Below are 19,941 nucleotides of genomic sequence, written 5' to 3'. Positions count from 1 at the left end.
GTGAGATATCTCTGGTAGTTTTGTGTAACTTTATCTTGCATGTCTAGCTGCTGCCTACATTGTCCCTTTAACGAGGTCGGTCCACTGCCCCTGGAGTGTATTGTGGGTAGACTCCTTGGGCAGCCCATCCGTCATCCTAATTTGTCTCCTAATGGTGAGGAACGAGGCCGGTCCACTACGTCCGGAGTGTAACGGGGGGATGTTCTAGCGGCCCCGACATGACTACATGTGCAGGTCAACAAAGGTCATGTCCTCTATAGAATCACCTACCAGAATACGTACGTCGACAGGCGAGCCTTTTTGAGGAGGGGGGGAAATTTTCTACTTCGGCAGTTTAGCGGCAAGAAGTGGAACCTTAAAATGTTCCCGCCATAGGAATGACACGTGTTCTATTTTTATCTGTGGGAAAATCCAGTGTCATTCGCCAATTCATTGGCTAACCACTTATCAACTTTAGCCAATGAAAATATACTCGCATATTTGCATATCAATTATTATTTATTTGCAGTACAGTTGAAGTAAAAAGAGACACGTGATTGTCATAATTCCTGCACAATTAGAAAAAACTCTATTATGATTGGCTCTTAAAATAGAAACTGAGGTAATTGACTCAAACTGTATGGCTAAAGAACGCGGAAGTAATGGGTTTTCCCACATGTATTTTGATTGAAATGATCTTGATCATGTTGATTGGGAATTTGTGACACCAAAAGTTTCAAAATGACCAGTTTCATGTGATTTTTTCGAATTAAAACCGAATTGAATCTGATAATTTAGCCAAACAGGAATCGGGGAGAAGATGCAGTCCACATAGATGTATATGTTAGGTAAGCTAAAGACGATAACAAACCAATATCCAATCCAAGACCAATTCCAAGACCAAGGCAGGGCCAGGGGTTGAACTTGAAGGCCAATGCCTGCCAATTAGTCGAATGAATCATCGACGTATATTGGCTGAGACAATCGGATCTTTGAAATGTTTTTTTTTCTTTTACCGTCTTAAGTTTTGAGAATACCTGCCAATATATTATAATATATAGCCTATAGCCTATATGACGCCTATATTATAGGCTATGTACTGAGTTCTGCATGTGTTCACAATTCTGTATCATAATGTTGCATGCTCTCTTAAAAATACTTCTGATGAATTTTCATCTGTCATGATCATGATTCCTTATCATTATGGAATCATGAATGTCATCATCAAAATTCACTGGCACTGCCCATGCCTCTTGGCTGAATTCAGAATTGGGCCTTTGCCCGCTACCTGGCTTGATCAATAGACGAATTCGAAGAGCCAAAACAAATCAAATGCGCACACTCGGAACACATCAGAAGGCCTAAGCCGACTTCGGACAATGCCTAGAGACACGGCGTTCCTTTGTTCAAGGAGAAACGCATGACTGGTCAATGCCTAAACAAACTTCTTCGAATTCGTCTATTAGGGCCTAAATCAAAGCTGCTAATTACCAGCATTGTTCATGTAGTATCTGAGTAGGCCTACATGTTTATCTCAGCCACCACAGGTAAGCCCCACTGAATTAGATGCACTAACCATATCTAAGTTACAGTGTCATTTACTTATTACCCGCCGTTCGTAAAAAATTAGGAATTTGTATTAGAATTTGAAAATTTCAAATTGCGTTAACATGTGCAGAATATAAATTACATCATCGTGTTTTTGTTGACAGATACACATGTGCTTTAAATACCAAGATTCAGCCTGTTTGTATACATCATAACTGCACTACGGCATTGTGTATAACTGCATTTCTATTTTCCTGGACCACCAGCAATTACGAACGGCGTACTCCTTTAACGTTTATGATACTGGCTTTGACATATATCAGGTTTTGTCTAATACAGCTGATGAAAAACAGCTATACTTGAAGTTTGTGTTCAACATGCCACTGCATCAGGGTCAGGAAGGGCCAAGGGGTCAAATCTCTCTAAGGGTCATAGGTCGACGAGGAAGCAAGAAATCAACAGAGGTTTTAAGAGACCGACCCACCTCATTGAATCAGACTCGAATGAGAATAGACGTAACGGATTTGGACGTTATATTTTCAAGATTGTTGATATGATGCACAGTCACCTTACAAAAACGGAACTTTTTTTTCCGCATGCAACTGACTGATACATTTTGTCGTGGAGGACTATCAAAAACATTATGTTCTTTATACAATAGAACTTCCCTTAGCGGACACCTCTATTAAGAACACCCTGTCTATTAAGGACACTAGTTTGGTCCCAAATTGGTCGTTTACATTCAGTTTGACCTATATAATCAGGACACCTCTATAAAGGACACCCTCGGGCCTGGCAAGGGCTGTCCTTAATAGAGAGGTTCCACTGTCTACCCTGATCTTTTCTTTGTCCTCGTCTTACAAAATTCTTATTGTTGTATCTTTCAGGATCTTCATTGTTAACAACAGAACTTTCAAACTATAAACCTCAAATCTAGATACACAGTGAGCGAGTGAAAACGTTGATAAAACTACAAAATGGTTGAGAAGAAAGAGGACATGTCTAAAAGGGTCAAAATCAAGGACACTGATGAGAAAAATTTTACTGACATTGGTAAGGAGGGACAAGAGGTGGATGACCTCATCACTGGCGTAAAATGTTTGACTGTGAGTGCCTCTGATGAAGTTGCAGATCAGAGTGGAATGCGGAGCCTGAATGGGCGAAATGTACCGGAGGAATCGGACCCGGACGATTGTGGAGTGGATCCGGATCCGGGACACCATAAGAAGAAACCGGATAGTCCTGCCGTGCCTAAGGAAGAAACTGAACTTGAAGTTGTTGGCCTGGAAGAGGGCATAAAGGGATTGATGATTGACGAGAGGGAGCATGTGAAGGAGTGTAGCCGTAATGAATGCACGGAGCGTGCAGAGGGGTTGATGATTGATGAGAGGGAGCATGTGAAGGAGTCTGGCAGTGATGAATGTACAGAGTGTGCAGAATCTAAAGAGGCCACTGAAATTGGAGAGGGTGATATTGCAGCGGGCATCAGGGAGTTGTCGATTGTTGCCCGAGGGCAAGGAGATGGATCGGAAATGCCAGATGTTGGGGACGGACAGCGGGGTCCGGAGGAGAATGAAACAACGGAAAGTGAAGATTCCGAGAGAGAGAATACCATTGTTATTGGAGATGTGAAAGCATACATCAGAATCGATAATGGCCCGAATCAACTGAGAAATAGACAGCAGATCGCGCAGATCGGTGCGGAACCCTCAAGGGAATTTGATTGCTGCGATGCCCCATTGCATCATGGGATACCAGGCAAATTTGAAATTGTGGCGCGTGCACCTGAGGATGCGTTTGCAACGGCCCGTGCGCCTGTAGACAGTTACAAACGGAAGGGACGATTGAATATGACCGGTGGAGGAATTGTAGGCGGAAATGAAACAAATATGCCGTTAGGATTTGAAGACCACAGAATCCAAAAAGCTATGCGTCCAATGCCTGGTTCGGGCGGCTTCACGACTTCCAGTCGTTCTGGGATGACAGGTGGGAGCGTGCGGGGGTCTGGCATGCCTGGGCATCTGCCACAGATTAACGATCCATTATTAGTGCCATCTGGTCCACTTCAAAGCTCGTCACTTCCCTCTATAGATGCTCTTTGGCACCAACAGTCTGGGGACCAGCGCTTGCAAAACTTTTCATTGTCACCGAACATGCCCAATATGTGTACCGATGGTCGGCAGAAACAGGTTTACCAATTCGGAAACACGGAACAGCTTGGAAGCAAGGACCCGTTTGGCAACATGAGTCAGTTCCAAAATTCAAACCATGAGAAAGAGGTACACGAAATTGAAAATTATCTTCGCACAAGCGAGTCTGACTTCAGTGAGAAGTCTGTCGCATCCCCCTATGGTGGTAGCAGTGGAATTGGTTCCCCTGGTAGCATGAGTGCGGCTTCTCCAGGAAGTGCATTCAGCGATGTAGGGGACCGAATGCATAAAGTGTCGGAAAGTAGTGAGGACGAAGGCGTGGGAATGGGACATCACATACCTCACACACCACTCAGACCTACTGGCAGGTCCGACTTTGATTTAGATATCATCACGGAGCTCATAGGTGAGAAAATGGGAGCGACCGAGTTAACGGACAAGAAGGTCCAAGCCTCGCCAACTAGTGTCACTACTCAAGAAAGCGTGCTGAAAACGCAACTCATCCAACCACCGATCTATACGCCGCTATCTCCCCAGAGTTATGGGCAGCAAAGTGCCTCGCAGGTTCCACAGACGACCAATATCGTTACGACAACAGCCAATATGCCGATGCCTGGAGCAGTTATTGTTGTTTACAATGTCCAAAGTGCTGCACCGATGAAGAAGGGTCCTGTCCCCATTCTTCCGAGACCGGAGGGTGCTCCATGTACCAACGCGGCAATTCCTCAAGCACAGCCGAAGAAGCGTGCTACTAGGAAGAAGAACAGTAAATCCAAAGCATCGCCGACTCCGAAATCTGGTTCACCAAAAACTGGGCCAGATAGCGTTTTCTTTGCACCGTCTCCTGATGGCTCCAGCTCAGATGCCTCAATGTACGCAAATTCATGCCAGATGTCCCCAGTGAGTATGAGGAGTGTTTCATCCCCTGACAGTAGTGGCCTGCCTTCCACCATCCAAGACGCCCAACTTCCAATGACGCTACCTGGGATGTCGACGTTCCAGAATGGACAGGGGAATTTTCAGGGCGGTGTGCCCACGACTGTGCAGCAGAATGCACCTATGTCATCGTTTCAACTGGGGCAGCCCATGACACAAATGGGGCAGGTGTCTTTGGCTTCGTCTCAGGGTGTCTGCACAACTGGGATGATGGGTGGGTCTGCAACCTTTCCCATGAGTACTCCGGCACCTTTGACAACATCGAATGCCATGTCGTCGACGGGATTTGCTCCAAAGATGGAACCAGGTATGATGCAGCATTCTACCCAGGTGATCAGCGACCCATTCAAAATCAGCTCGCCAGGAGAATTTCCGAGGCCTGTTGCCATACCGCCACACCAAAAGAGAGCCAACAGACCTGGTTTGAAAATAGGTAAGTCAGAGCTTGTCCAAAGTATGCATTACCTAAGTCAACTCAATGGATAAACACAATATTCCATGGGCATAGTTGGGGGGGGGGCAAATGTCCCCACTCAAGAAGTCACTAAAAATATATCTCGGACTATTTTTGATTATTTTGTGGTGAAAAATGTCAAAAAGTGTCATTTTGTCCCCCCCAAAAGTGCCTTTTGCCTTTTCCCCCTTTGATTTCTTTGAAGTTTGGTTTTCCTGAGCTTCGAAAACAAAGAAGGGTAAAAATTACCAATGCTGAAATGAAAATGAAGTCTTCAGCGAAGTCTTATGGTCATTTTTGGGAAAGGGGCCAGCTGGATTGGCCATATTTTGTTTCTGGGTCATTTGTCATCTGCCGCACATCAGTAGATTGACACGAAACTTTCTTTATTACAATATGGCAGGTACTAGCCTTCATGCTTGATAATATAAGTCCGTACCCAGTTTTACAAATTAATTTTAAAAAGCTTAGTCGCAGGAGAGAAATGAATGAGTGAAGAGAAATGTCAATATTTGTGCGAAAAACGTGGTTTTAATGTACGGGAAGTATCACAGAAGTACCAAAAAGTACTTCAATGCGTACCGGTAATTTTTAGTCCCCATCAGACCGCATTGAGGACTCACAGGCCTTTCAATTACGTGGAGACCTCTACACCCTGTATTTTTTTAGCCTATTTTGGGGGACATGTTTTTTTGCTTTTTAGCTTAATTTGGGAACATTTCATCGCGCCAATTTGCCTGAACAGCGACGTCATAGATCAAAGTTAGTGACTGATATCACCACATACACCTGAAAAATCATAATTTTAGGGTAAAACTATAAAATAAGGCTATTTGGATGAGATTTGGTTCTGTTAGGGGTCAAAAAACGCTTCAAGGGGTCATATTATTAAAAAAAAAAAAAAGAAAAAAAAAGACCTAATTTGGGGACATCCTGTACGGTCTACACCGTTATACGGTGTAGGAATCATGTAATTGAGAGGCCTGACTCATCCCGTTTACCCGACCCATTTCGATCCCGATTGACTAATGAGGACGAGCCCCAATGGAACTACCTCATCTGATGTTTCCACTTTCAATCCGGATTAGACCTCACGAGAATTGATGAGTCCCCATTGGTTTTAGTTTACACGAGGAAGTTTTTGACCGCATTCGGATTCGATCGAATCTCATGCTTTTGCTTGTGCGTGAAAATGGCCCTATAGCCGTTGCACATACTATAAATACTAAGTTTCAACAAATAGCGCTCTGCGAAGTTACTTTTCATAGCTCACAAGGTCATTTGCATAAGATATTGATGACGTTTTAGTCACGTGACAGTCGGACATCGACACTTATTTCTACGCATTTGAGCTTATTTCAAAGTCAATTATCTTTGACCCTGCATTGTTTTTAGCATGAATGATACCATAGAGTCAGAGAGAGAAATATTCAGAACAATTATGTAGTATTTCCAACACTCGGACATGTGCCAGATTGAATCTAACTGCCCTAGTTAGAAAGCCTGAATCCATTACGAAACCGCATGTTTGTCCGACATTGCCTGTAATTCAGCTATTGGGAAATAGAGGGCAGCAGCTGCAGTGACGTCACCTTCGCGGAATGCTATTCGTATGCATAACTACACTATGGCATTGTGTATAACTGCATTTCTATTTTCCTAGCTGACCAGTATATACGACATTCCCCTTTAGATCAATACCAAAGAGAAGAAACTAATGGATTGTTCCAAATTCTCCGATTGGGACTTCCCCGTTACAAATCTTCCTGCTTAGCTGTGTGTCATCCAATGAGGACGTGTACTAGTATCAGAATGAATTAGTGAATTGAGCCAATCAAAAACCGTTAAATTTTGAGGTCCCATTTCATGTGCTGGATGGGGGAAAAAAACAGCGTTTGATAAATTTGAATACAAAGTTCTTCTCTCTGATTGGCTGGATCTATATATTTTAATCTGAGAATAGAGATTGAAAATTCCAATTAAAAAAATCTTATAAGTAAAGATGACAAAGGACCAGATGAAGCAAACATTTGTCTTTACTTCATCGGATTACTTGCCTAATGTCGTTACAACTCATTTGGAAATAGTCAACTCGGGAAGAAATGAATTCCTGTGCTTTGGTTAACAGAAATTCTGAAGGTTAGCAATGGATAGCTAATTCTGGATTAGTTTTTTTAATCTTGCGTAGAGCTAAGTCAGTGTGGTAATAATGGGGTAATGGGCCAAGTCAGTAACGGGGGGGGGGGGGGGGAGACTATTAGCAGGAAATTAGAGTGTGGGCGTTTGTTTGACTTTAACCTACACAGTTCCAGGCTTGGGTCAAGTTTGATTCAGCGATCATCGCGCTGAATATATTCCTTGAACAAGCACATTAATATTTTCCATGTACTGTGAGAGAAGTGACCCCTATTGGCAAATTTGTGTAACTTTATTCTGACCCACCTGGCACCTGCCTGTCGTCTCTTGAAAGGAATACGCCGTTCGTGATTACTGTTGGTCCAGGAAAATAGAAATGCAGTTATACACAATGCCGTAGTGCAGTTGTTATGTGTACGAATATGCTGAAACTGGGCATTCATAGTACAGTCGAACCTCCCTAAGCCGACACCTCTGTTATAAGGACACCCTCTCTATTACGGACACTAGTTTGGGTCCCAAATTGGTTGTTTCCATTCAATTTAGGCTCTCCAATCAGGACACCTCTCTATTAAGGACAGCACTTCTCAGTCCCAAGGGTGTCCTTAATAGAGAGGTTTTACTGTATTTCATGAGTTGTATCATATGCTCTCTCAATCTTACAGACACGTCGTGTAGCAATGTAACCAATGGCAACCAGTCGAACACCAGTAATAACATGTCGCTAACTCCAGTGCCGGCGTCGCCCTCTACTCCGACCAGGATGAGTCAAAAGTCTCGAGCAAGTTGTATAAATAACTCGTTACCGCAAGCGAAGTTTGAGATGATCGATTCGGATGGAGACAGGTAAGTTTGGAAAATTGAAGGTGACTCGAGTAAAAATGTTCCCAGGTCATGAAAGTCCAATGACACATCCTTGTATTGCTTTAAAGGGGGACTATAGGCAGAAGCAGAGGGGCTAATTTCACCATCTCCATGATCCACAGGTGACTAATACACACAGTAATGGTCCTCGGTCATGTCAGATTCACCACTAAATATATTCCTCGAACAAGCGCGGATCATCATCACGTACTGTGAGATGTGAGAGACCCCCTATTGACGACTTGGTGTAACTTTATCTTGCCTGCCTAGCTGCTGCCAATATTGTCCCTTTAAGATTTTGTCCCAAGTCCTTGCAGTTACTGCTAGACTACACTAAATGACTATAGTTTTGGTACCGAATTGGTTGTTTCTATTCAATTTGACCTCCCTAATCAGGACACCTCTCTATTAAGGACAGCCTTTGTCAGTCACGCGGGTGTCCTTAATAGAGAGGTTCTACTGTAATTTGAGAAAATGTCAAATTTGTGATTTCAGTCTCCTGCACCAGTTTATTGTCCATGTTGACCCCGATATGGTAGATGCCTTCTTGGCCCGTTGCAAGCGACAAGGTTGTCTGCATAAATTCATCGACTTGAAGAATTATGATGGACAGGTAAGAAGCGTCTTCTAATCATGACGTGGACTTGCTTCTCAGAGTAAAAAAATCAAAGACAATTGCTGATACGAATAAAGTCTAGCAAATGCTTTTACTTTAATTTCGGACTGAAAGGCTTAGTGAAAATGTACGGTAGAATGGGGTAATTGTAGCCCCGGTTTAATTGTAGCCCCTGCCCATGGTATTGATCAGATATCCCCATGCATCAAACAATGCAGGGGCTACAAATAAACCGGGGCTACAATTACCCCATTCTACCATTATGGAGTTTTAGATAAAAGCATTTGCTATTGTTTGTTCATATCACCCATTGTCTCATTCCCTGGGTTTGGTGTAAGGGTTGACCAGAGGCAACACCATTTTGGCTAGAACTTGAAATCCTGAAGCGATTAGAATGCTTTCGAAATGAAGTAAAAAGCAATTTCAATAGTGGGAGTCTGTTCTTTGGAAAACACAGAACTGAATTGACAATCACCTTGTTTTGAAAGAGTTTTAATTTCTTTAAGATTTCAAGTTCTAGCCAAAATAGTGGTACGCATGGTCAACTATCAAAGTCGTCACACCAAACGGGCTAAACCATTGGCCAGTCAAGGGGTCCTAGTAGTGCATATTGTGCTATGCATTAGTACTACATGTACAGGTGACACCCCTATTGGGCAGTACCCATTCACTCTGTTTAACCCTCTCATCAGTGTACCCACAAAGGGTCAACCATCATTGCCATTTTCTATGTGTACATTCGGCTGGAGTTTTATAGGATTCACACTGTAACTTGTCATGTTTCACTTGTCACGAGTTAACTGAGTTATATCGGATTCACACTGTAACTTGTCACGTTTCACTTGTCACGAGTTAACTGAGTTATATAGGATTCACACTGTAACTTGTCATGTTTCACTTGTCACGAGTTAACTGAGTTATATAGGATTCACACTGTAACTTGTCATGTTTCACTTGTCACGAGTTAACTGAGTTATATAGGATTCACACTGTAACTTGTCACGTTTCACTTGTCACGAGTTAACTGAGTTATATAGGATTCACACTGTAACTTGTCACGTTTCACTTGTCACGAGTTAACTGAGTTATATAGGATTCACACTGTAACTTGTCACGTTTCACTTGTCACGAGTTAACTGAGTTATATAGGATTCACACTGTAACTTGTCATGTTTCACTTGTCACGAGTTAACTGAGTTATATAGGATTCGCACTGTAACTTGTCACGTTTCACTTGTCACGAGTTAACTGAGTTATATAGGATTCACACTGTAACTTGTCACGTTTCACTTGTCACGAGTTGACTCAGAGTTGATAACACGAAGTGAGAGTGAAAAGTGACATCATGAATCCAATCATTCCTGTATCAAATTTAAAGCTGAACTGCTTCTTTTTCTTGCAGACGCCGCTCTACCTAGCTGCACTTGTCTCTGATGTTGAAATCGTAAAGATTCTACTGGAATATGGCGCAGATGCCACTATAACCAACAACGACTTTACGAGCCCCCTCCACTGCGCTGCAAAAAAGTGTCAGTTTGGCTACGAGATAATGGACTTGCTCCTGACCATGCCAGAGAAAAAGTTGAACCTCAGTGCGAAAGATTGTCATGGTATGTTTCATTCTCCTTGCGCATGACCTGAACTCTATTTATTGATGACGTCGTTCTGTCCTCGCCTGAATGGCCACCATTGCCTCCAAATGGCCTTGATTAGGCCATTTCAATATAAGATGTTTAGGGCCTCTGTTCATTGGAATGTTCGTGTGTGACTTCAAATAGTACATTAAAACAGTTTGTTTGAAACTGTTTACCATTTTCATGCTAATTACACTGCGCGATCGCAATGTGTACAGTAGAACCTCTCTATTAAGGACACCCTTGGGACTGACAAGTGCTGTCCTCAATAGAGAGGTGTCCCGATTAGAGAGGTCAAATTGAATGAAATGTACCAATTGGGGACCAAAACTAGTGTCCTTTACAAAGAGGTTGTCCTTAATAGAGAGGTGTCCACCAATGGAGGTTCCACTGTATAATATACCGTGACTTATACAATACAGGAGCTAATACTGGCAGAGAGAATATTCTCCAGACTCGCCAATCTAACTTTAAGACCGGTTCATTAAGTGGATGCATTGAACAGGCAAAGGTCTCTTCTGCAAATAGCTCTTCATGCTGATTGGCTCAAACTTGTCGATATTCAGGTAATGGTAAGTTGATTGACATTGGTTGGCATTGGGAATGACAGATCACTTGTGACTTACCACTGTCAGTTGTCAGGCCTTTCGATTACATCATTTTCACACCGCTATACGGTGTAGGAAATTTGGAATGTCCCCAAAATAAAAAAAAAAAAATTTTTTTTAAAGGGGTAATTTGACCCCCTGAAGCGTTTCTTGACACCTCAAATGACCAAATCTCATCCTAAATGGCCTAATTTGATACTTTTCATCCTAAAATTATGAGTTTTCAGGTGCATGTGACAATGTCAGTCAATAAGTACGTCGATGTTCAGGCAAATTGGCACGACCAAATGTCCCCAAATTAAGCCAAAAAGCAAAAGAACATGTCCCCAAAATAGGCTAAAAAAATACAGGGTGTAGAGGTCTCCACGTAATTGAAAGGCCTGGTTGTTATAGTGTGGTCGCTCAATTTCCCCGTCTGTTAGCCTTTTAACAACCAATCTTCAATAAAGTAAACATTGATAATAAACTTAAATGGGCCTGCCTTCTGAACTGATGTAAAGGCGAATAAATAAACTGATGTCATCCACCCATTGTCCATACCCGATTGGTCAATGTCAAATGACAGGCCTCTCAATTACATGATTCCTACACCGTATAACGGTGTAGGCCGTACAGGATGTCCCCAAATTAGGTCTTTTTTTTCTTTTTTTTTTTAATAATATGACCCCCTGAAGCGTTTTTTGACCCCTGACATAACCAAATCTCATCCAAATGGCCTAATTTTATAGTTTTACCCTGAAATTATCATTTTTCAGGTGTATGTGGTGATATCAGTCACTAACTTTGATTTATGACGTCGCTGTTCAGGCGAATTGGCGCGATGAAATGTCCCCAAATTAAGCTAAAAAGCAAAAAACATGTCTCCAAAATAGGCTAAAAAAATATAGGGTGTAGAGGTCTCCACGTAATTGAAAGGCCTGAATGACATCTCAGGATAAGCGCATAATATCTGAGGATGCCTGGCTTGCATATCCAGAACCACTCTTCGATTGGTGAGTTTAGAGTATACTTGAATATCATGTCTCCTTGGCCTATTTGCAGGATTGACGCCATTGCACATCGCCATTCAGGTCCACGGCGTCCCAGTCGAAGATCAGTCCCAGAAAACTGAAAGCACCAATGGCGCAAAGAAGCTTGTGCCCGGCGACAGTTTGAAGACAGTTGAATTGCTTTTCCAACACGGTGCCAGTGCTCACGATAAGGTAAGATTGCCGTTTGTTTGTAATTTAAAGTTTGTAATTGAATTTGAAAATTTCAAAATGCGATAACAGCACTATGTTATTGTGTTTGTCTGCATCTCTATTTCTTGAACCACTAGTAATCACAAACGGCATTGCCCCTTAAAACAGCGTTTTTCAGACTTGTGTAGCACATCCTCGTACCAAACAAGAGGCCCAAGGGCCTGGCGCTCAGCTGCATGAGGTAGTTCCTCTCCTGTTGCATCCTGTCCAGCTTGGTGATGTTGTCAGTCTGGGGTGGTAACCATCGTTTCCTTTCTCAATGGAAGTATCAATATCAAGTTTTCAATTCTATTTTCTTGTTTCAGGCGAGCAAGGATGGCCGGAACGCCCTGCATTTTGCCATTGAAAGGAAATCTCTTGAAATGATGGCATTGGTACTGAAATATGGCAGCGCAAAACAACTGGTTACTGACCCGACAGATAGTGGTAATACCGGACTTCATATTGCCGCAGGACTACAGATGGATGATGTGGCAATGAAGGTCAGCATGATTCAACTCCTGGAGACTAACGGCGCCGATATTGACGTCTGCAACCGGGAAAATAGACGTCCCAAAGATCTGGTTGACGATCCCAAACATAGCGGATCAGTGGTAAGTATTGGTCATCCTAAACAGCGTCCGCCAGCGCCCACCAGCGTCCTCCAGGTTTAAAGTCAGGTATTCAGTCATCGAAATAAAATTTAGAAGCCATAAACGAAATAGGTACACCATGAAACACATTTCCTAAAAATTTCATGACATTTGGGTGTAAGATAAGGGAGATGTCGTCTAAAATCACAAGGCATTTCCCTGAAGTGCAGTTAAATCGAAAATTAACATCTCATCTGCGGCAGTGAAGTTATTATGCATGCAAATGTGCTGAAACTTGGCATTTATAGTTCTTGTGTATCAGTCTAGCTTTTCAATAAAGTGACAACGAATAGCATTAGCGGGACTACATTGCCAAATCTCGTCCCCAGGCAGACCTGGAAGTCATGTGATTGCGTGCAATAATTGACAATATTTCCTCTTTTTCAGATCGTTGCGCTATTCTTAAAACTGCAGCAGCGCATGCGACAAAAATCCAACAGCCAGATCTCCCACCCAGGCTCACCGCAAGAGATTGCTTGCAAACAGACGGGACAGAACACGCCTAAGAAGACAGCTCAGACCCAACCCCAGAGATCCAACGCCAGTCAAGGAACACCAACAACGAACATACATGAAAACGCCGTGAATTCCGATTCTTGGAGAAATCCCGAAATGATGGGATACATGAATCCCACAATGCCGAACCCCCCGGAACTATTCGGAGACCAATTGCCGTTATATGGACAGGGACTTTGTGAGACTTCGGACAATTCTATTGAAGCTATTGTGACCAGTTTGGTTCTTGATAACGCCGGCATGGGACAAATGAATGGGCAAACTAACATTGACCAGGCTTATACGCAAGCAGACTTGAATGCATTATATTCACAGCTGGATGTTGAGCCAACTTATTCTCAGCCAGCTACCACTGCCGGCATGGAGCAAAGGTACGCAATGTCACAGGCAAGCCTGCAATACACACCAAATACTGTCACGTCAACCTCAGGTATGAGCCAACAATATTCACAGACGCTCACCGGTGCGTCTGGTAATACCCAAGGATACACGCAGACGATAAACCAACTGAATTCACAGCCATATTCACAGCCAAGCCAAACCTATTCACATCAAATTGCCACGAATCCTACCAACCAGCCATTGACCTTGTCAAACCAGTACCGCCCTCCACCGGCAACCGCATCTAATCCGGCTCCGCTGTACCCACAGAGTCAGTCATACCCAAACTATCCCCAACCAGGCCCCACCCATGACAACCAAATGATGAACCATCAGCAACAGGCCGCATGGAATCCGAATACAACGGTGAACGCTTGGGCAACTGGGTCATATTAAATGACGCAATGTTGGCAGCAAAACTATTAGCTATTTTGTGAGTAAAATGTCTTTTGATGGCAAATTGATTTGCTTCAAAATATGACACAGTAAAACCTCCCTTAGCGGACACCTCTCTATTAGGGACAACCTCTCTATTAAGGACACTGGGTTATATTAAATTAAAGTTTTGGTTCCAAATTGGTTGTTTCCATTCAATTTGACCTCTCTAATCTGGACTCCTCTCTATTAAGGTCAGCACAAGTCTGTCCCGAGGGTGTCCTTAATAGAGAGGTTCTACTATACATGATCTGTATTTTACTGTTTTTGCAATAGGGGGAGGAGGTTGGATCAGATAATGTACTGGAGATTGGATCAGATAATGTACTGGGGTTGTGTTGGATCAGATAATGTACTGGGGATTGGATCAGATAATGTACTGGGGTTGTGTTGGATCAGATAATGTACTGGGGTTGGATCAGATAATGTACTATCAGCCTCTTTACTCGCATTTCACTGATCTAACACTGGTTGATGACTTCTAAAACCTGACGTCATGACCATCGACAACTTGGCATCGCCAGCCAACTGTATATAAAACTGTTCCAAATTGAATTTTTCGAGCGACCATGTGTAATGATGAATCCTGCTGCCTGAAATTCAGAAATGGTCTTGGATCGAAGAAACTAGAGTATATATATGGACCCATGTTTACGGCGGTAACAGCTCAGTAAATTTAAACAGATTTACTACTCCTTCAGGTCATCGCTTTCGCATACTCCTTCAGGTCATCGCTTTCGCATACTCCTTCAGGTCATCGCTTTCGCATATGTGATTATTTTTTGCTTGATAACAATACCATTAGTAACCCAGATGCTTTAATAATTACAGCAGCTTTGTACAAACACTTACAGAGGATATACTCGGTGGTTAATTTCTATCTGATTATGAAATTTATACTATATTCAAAAATCAGTGAGACCATGACATCTACATTATTTATTCATCATCATCATCATTATCATTGTCAGTTGGGAATCATGATTTCCACATCATTTAAGTCGGCACTTTGAACAAACAAAGAGGGTATTGGTATTTATTAACCCTCAAATTTTCTTATCTCGAGCATCCTGATGCACCATCCTGCACTCTCCACTACTAGTGAGTAAATATTTTGGCCATTAAAACCTCTGCTATAGATCAATATCTAAGGACGTCACAGCAAATTTTTACATACCATGCCAAGGCAATCTTGTATCTCTTCAGCATAGTTTTCATGAAGAAAAGTTGCAACAAACCGTCCTCCTGTTGATGTATCTCTCGATAACATAAGTCGTACTTCCACCTATCAAATCCCTGTGTCTTTTGCGCTAACACCTATGAATTGCCGTGTCTAAATAGACCCGTGTGTCAAATCCCCGTGTCTATCAGCCCCATCGAGCTCGATGGGGCTAATCGGGGGCTAATTTAGACCTGTGTTCAACACAGGTTTTTTGATAGGTGGAATCTGAATAGACACGGCAATTGCAAGTTCTAAGATCCGGCGACAGATGGCGCGGTGTTGTTGCCTCGGTATTGTGCATGCAAAATCCCCCTCCGACGGGAAAGAAACACAGGAGAGCTCCCTACCTACAGCGCACCTGTCGCCGGGGCTATTTACCATTATCTAACACCACTGATAGGTGTAAGTGCGCCCCAGGTTTTTTGACACACGGCGAAGACACGGGTCTTGAAAAAACACGGGGTTTTATGATAGGTGGAACTACGACTATAATGTTGCTTAACCGATGGTGTACAGCTGCTATCGTGATAAAATTGTATCCAAAGTTTATTCTAAAATATCCTGCCAGTCACGAGATAGGCCAGAAAAACTTGTTGTATCCAAGTGAAGCCAACAACGATCGTGGACGTTGATACGTCACGCCATCCTCTGTTGAGTATCATATGCGCGTGCAAACAAGGAAAATTATAAGTTTCGCGTGACGTCAGAATGACGTCATTTTGTAAACAAAGGTATCCATTTGTATAAAACAGATCGAGTACTGTAAACCTTGAGATTTTGGCTAGAGTTTTATTTTCGCTGTTTTCACTAATAGAGGGTCAAACTCCAAATTTAATCTCCTGAATATTTCCTCTCTAATGCATTAACCTTCAAGTTTTGCGTGACGTCAGAATGACGTCATTTTGTAAACAAAGGTATCCATTTGTATAAAACAGATCGAGTACTGTAAACTTTGAGATTTTGGCTAGAGTTTTATTTTTGCTGTTTTCACTAATAGAGGGTCAAACTCCAAATTTAATCTCCTGAATATTTCCTCTCTAATGCATTAACCTTCAAGTTTTGCGTGACGTCAAACAAAGATATCCATTTGTATAAAACAGATCGAGTACTGTAAACCTTGAAATTTTGGCTAAAGTTTTATTATTGCTGTTTTTACTCATAGAGGGTCAAACTCCAAATTTAATCTCGTGAAAATTTCCTCTCTAATGCATTAACCTTCAATTCATGATCTCAAACGCTGAATTTAATCCTCATGAATCCTGAAAAGGTCAAAATCGCCACCATTTAAAGACATGAAAATGTCCAGGTTTACAGTATTCGACGTACAAGAAAATATAATAAATTGAATAAATAAAATTGAATTATGAGACAGAGGTGTTTGTGAATGTTGATAATTTAGAAGATTATTGCAGTTGTCTGTAAAAAAAGATTAAATCTATATTTGTTAGTATTTTTTGTAATTTTACCAACTGATTTACTCCAGAGAAACCCAAATTCTCGGAAACGATTATAAATAAAAACTTGTCCAGAATTGGTTCACTCTAGAGGAAAACATAGAAATAGAATATACATGTATTATTATATTTTAAAGGTCACATATTTTATATTTTTGGCACTGTAGATTGAGATTGTAAATATTCTCTGTGCCAACCCTGTGCTTCCTTATGGTAAAGATGTTAAGTAGTCAGCCAGAGACTACCACATCGTTAGTCTCATAGCATAATTGCCCAACTCATATTAATTTTGAAGGTTTTGAGAAAAATTAAAGAACCATTTTTTTAGACAACGCTTGGGAAATTTTTATTCGAACTTTAACAAAAACTTATAACAGATGTCTCAACATTTTTAAAACCATTAAATAAGTAAACAATGCTTGAATAACACAGAAAAGTGACATAGACATAAAATTTTCACATTTTGGCCAAAATATGACTTAGGCAATTATGCTATGAGGCTAACGACATGTATACTTAGACATTAGCACACACACCATGTTAACCCTTTTATTCATGCGTGCAACGTAAATAGTCAGACCTGTGCAGGTGGCGTATATGCTCATGAGACTTGTTTACATGTTACCATAGTTACTAAGTGTGTGTGCCAATCCATTCAACAAAACCTTTCAGCAAACCAGAGATTCTTGTTGCAGTAACCAGTGATAATTATCGCCTGCAACAAAAACCTTTGATGTCTACTAGAAATATGTACACGATTTATATTCACTTGTGTGTGAGCTATTGTACTTCCAACAAATAAAATCCAAGAAACGTGAAAACTTCTTTAAGTTTTTCTGTTTCCTAGCTCTCATGTCCCTCGACCACATTTTGAATCCATCCCCAAATCCTTCCCTCCCCAAAACCATCAATATACGACCGTTCTTCCTCAAAATTTTGGTTTTGAATACAATGCACATCTATCACACTCACAAAGAGGGGACAATTATATTTAAACTTAAAGGGGAGTGTGCTGAGATATTGTTGGACCGGCATTCAAAAAATCAACTTGATTCGAAGAGAATCGACACAACTAAAGTACAAGTGTCCGACTTCGTCATTTGGTGGCAACACCGACTGATTTTGCTATGGCGAATGGTATTGGAGGGACTACGTCCCCAAATCTCGTCCCCAGTAGACCCTCTGAGATAAAATTGAGAGATCAAGTCCTTGTGAAGCGGGCGGTTCTTGGATGGCTCCTGTTACGTCCTTCACTGTCTGGGACACGGTGGTTTCAGGATCTAACCTTTAGAATTGAATCTAACAAGACAAATTTCTGATCCTCGTGGTGGTAACAACATACAATATAAACTCCGTCCGATCAATAGTGGAGCGACAGTGTTACATGTCTGATGCGAACACGACGGCTCCCCTCCTGCCTTTCTGCCTCAGTCCTCTCCAAGGGTAACCGGAAAAACGCCGACCGACCGACCTACTGTCATATAAGGTATCCCTTTCGCTTTTCTATAGCACATGTATCTGTGTAGTGCCCACCGCAATGGACGTGATGGACAGCATCTTTAGTCAATTAAACCGGGAAAACGAGCCCACGCGGTAAGGAACTGATAACGATACTCTAAAGATATGCTTTGTCTACATGGTCGGTGGATATAAAAACATGATTTGGGCCTAATCTATGCACTGTAGTTTTTCTACTCGAGTGTCTCGACAGATGCAATGCACGAACTGCAACGCGAAACATGCATTTGTTGTCATTTGAACAGCGCACGTGCGCTTGTTTACAATTTCATTTCACATGACCTGCTATCGTGGGTTGGATATATCACATTGACCTATGAGACCTGAGACTCAACTACGAAACTCCTTGGGCTGGTAGGTCGGTAGGTCGGTCAGTCAATGTTTTTCCGGTTACCCTCTCCAAGAGCTTGGTCGGCCACCCGGAATGCACCAAAAATTCAAATTCCATTTCAGCTCAACTCGTCCCCATCCTCGATTCAAAATAGTCCCTCTGCAGTTCAAGAGATTCTCTCAAAAGGTTCAAGTCCATTGTGTCAACACATTTTGCAATTCGTGCTTTGAGGATCGTCCCATTCTCCTGTCTTTCAACCTCCCCGAGAATTTCAAACATGGACCCGGTATACGCGGAAAACGGTTCGATAAATGTCGTGTCGACGAGTAGCTGTTTTGACAACTTGAACGGATCTTGGAGGACCACGCGGCATGTCCGGATGTCATGTGACATCAACCTGGAATTACAAATTACCAAAAATTAACTATCAAGATGAATTAAGATTTAACACTGAAAGAGATTAGGGTTGATAAATTGATGTACATGTAGAATGCCCAACTGATATGATTCTGTCTTACTCTTTGGCATCTGATCTGACATCCGTCCTAGGCAGCGGGTCAGTGTTGATGTCCTCAGCAATCGGAGCTGCCATCGCTGCAGCAGTCTCATGCCAAGGTCAAGGTCAAGGCCAAGGTCAAGTCTCTTGTCAGCTCATGCCAAGGTCAGATATAAGAGTTGACGTAGACCAGACGACAAGGACAGATGTCAGCTTTGATGCCAGGGTCAGGGACAGATGTCAGTTTGTCGATCGTCTGCCATCAATCTTGTCACAGAGGCGTGGCACAGGAAATCAAACACTGGCATTCGTGCCACAGGCCATATCATCACGTCTGCCTGTCAAAATCAAACTCTTTCATAACTCAACTTGTGTATACATACATACATGTATGTACACGACAATTATATACAATACATGATGAATAGGCCTACTGTTTATTCTCACCTTCCAACAACACGATATGACCTGGTTCCTATCTCTGGAGATTCACCCTGCTCTGGCACTGTCATGAAATCATCACAGATAACGTGTACGAAACAAAGTTGGCCATGTTTTTGATTATTTGCGGGTGGATTTTGCACTGTACAGCTTTTATCTTGCATGTCTTCAGTGCTTCTTGTTTTTTGAATTTGGCGCCAATGACGTCATGAAATTCTTTTGCACTTCAAAAATCTTAAAATTTTATTGGCCAATAATATAGAATTAACTTCTACTGTTAATTTGCACGAAGCTTTAGTTGATTTGTTCAATCGAACACCATCATATACGAGTTTGGTGCCCCTAGTAT

The 19,941-nt window shown here is 42.0% G+C and overlaps 2 protein-coding genes across 2 annotated transcripts; one reads left to right on the top strand and one right to left on the bottom strand.

Moving 5' to 3' along the window:
* Positions 1–681: 681 nt before the first annotated feature.
* On the top strand, positions 682–17,627 carry LOC135501999 (uncharacterized). The gene is made up of 8 exons (XM_064794410.1): positions 682–827; positions 2,415–5,046; positions 7,869–8,049; positions 8,563–8,680; positions 10,086–10,293; positions 11,967–12,127; positions 12,472–12,759; positions 13,186–17,627. The coding sequence occupies exons 2-8, from the start codon at positions 2,505–2,507 to the stop codon at positions 14,089–14,091; spliced, it is 4,404 nt and encodes a 1,467-aa protein (XP_064650480.1). The 5' UTR covers positions 682–827; positions 2,415–2,504; the 3' UTR covers positions 14,092–17,627.
* A 1,151-nt stretch (positions 17,628–18,778) lies between these two features.
* On the bottom strand, positions 18,779–19,247 carry LOC135502603 (CST complex subunit TEN1-like). The gene is made up of 2 exons (XM_064795552.1): positions 19,174–19,247; positions 18,779–19,052 (listed from the first exon to the last, which is right to left on the bottom strand). Exons 1-2 carry the CDS (start codon positions 19,245–19,247, stop codon positions 18,779–18,781), a joined length of 348 nt encoding a protein of 115 aa, XP_064651622.1.
* Between the last annotated feature and the right edge of the window lie 694 nt (positions 19,248–19,941).

This window comes from Lineus longissimus, chromosome 18 (genome assembly GCF_910592395.1).
Source record: "Lineus longissimus chromosome 18, tnLinLong1.2, whole genome shotgun sequence".
Taxonomy (NCBI): Eukaryota; Metazoa; Nemertea; class Pilidiophora; order Heteronemertea; family Lineidae; genus Lineus; species Lineus longissimus.
Note: the sequence above shows the minus strand (reverse complement) of the source record. Positions and strands in the feature narration are given on the sequence as shown.

What these genes read in the sequence shown, in the direction of transcription:
- LOC135501999 (XM_064794410.1), top strand. Translation starts at nt 2,505, where the DNA reads ATGGTTGAGAAGAAAGAGGACATGTCTAAAAGGGTCAAAATCAAGGAC. An exon ending in TGAAGAATTATGATGGACAG is followed by an intron (nt 8,681 to 10,085) that starts GTAAGAAGCGTC and finishes TTTTTCTTGCAG; the next exon opens with ACGCCGCTCTACCTAGCTGC. An exon ending in CCAAACATAGCGGATCAGTG is followed by an intron (nt 12,760 to 13,185) that starts GTAAGTATTGGT and finishes CCTCTTTTTCAG; the next exon opens with ATCGTTGCGCTATTCTTAAA.
- LOC135502603 (XM_064795552.1), bottom strand. Translation starts at nt 19,247, where the DNA reads ATGGCAGCTCCGATTGCTGAGGACATCAACACTGACCCGCTGCCTAGG. An exon ending in GTCAGATCAGATGCCAAAGA is followed by an intron (nt 19,053 to 19,173) that starts GTAAGACAGAAT and finishes TTGTAATTCCAG; the next exon opens with GTTGATGTCACATGACATCC.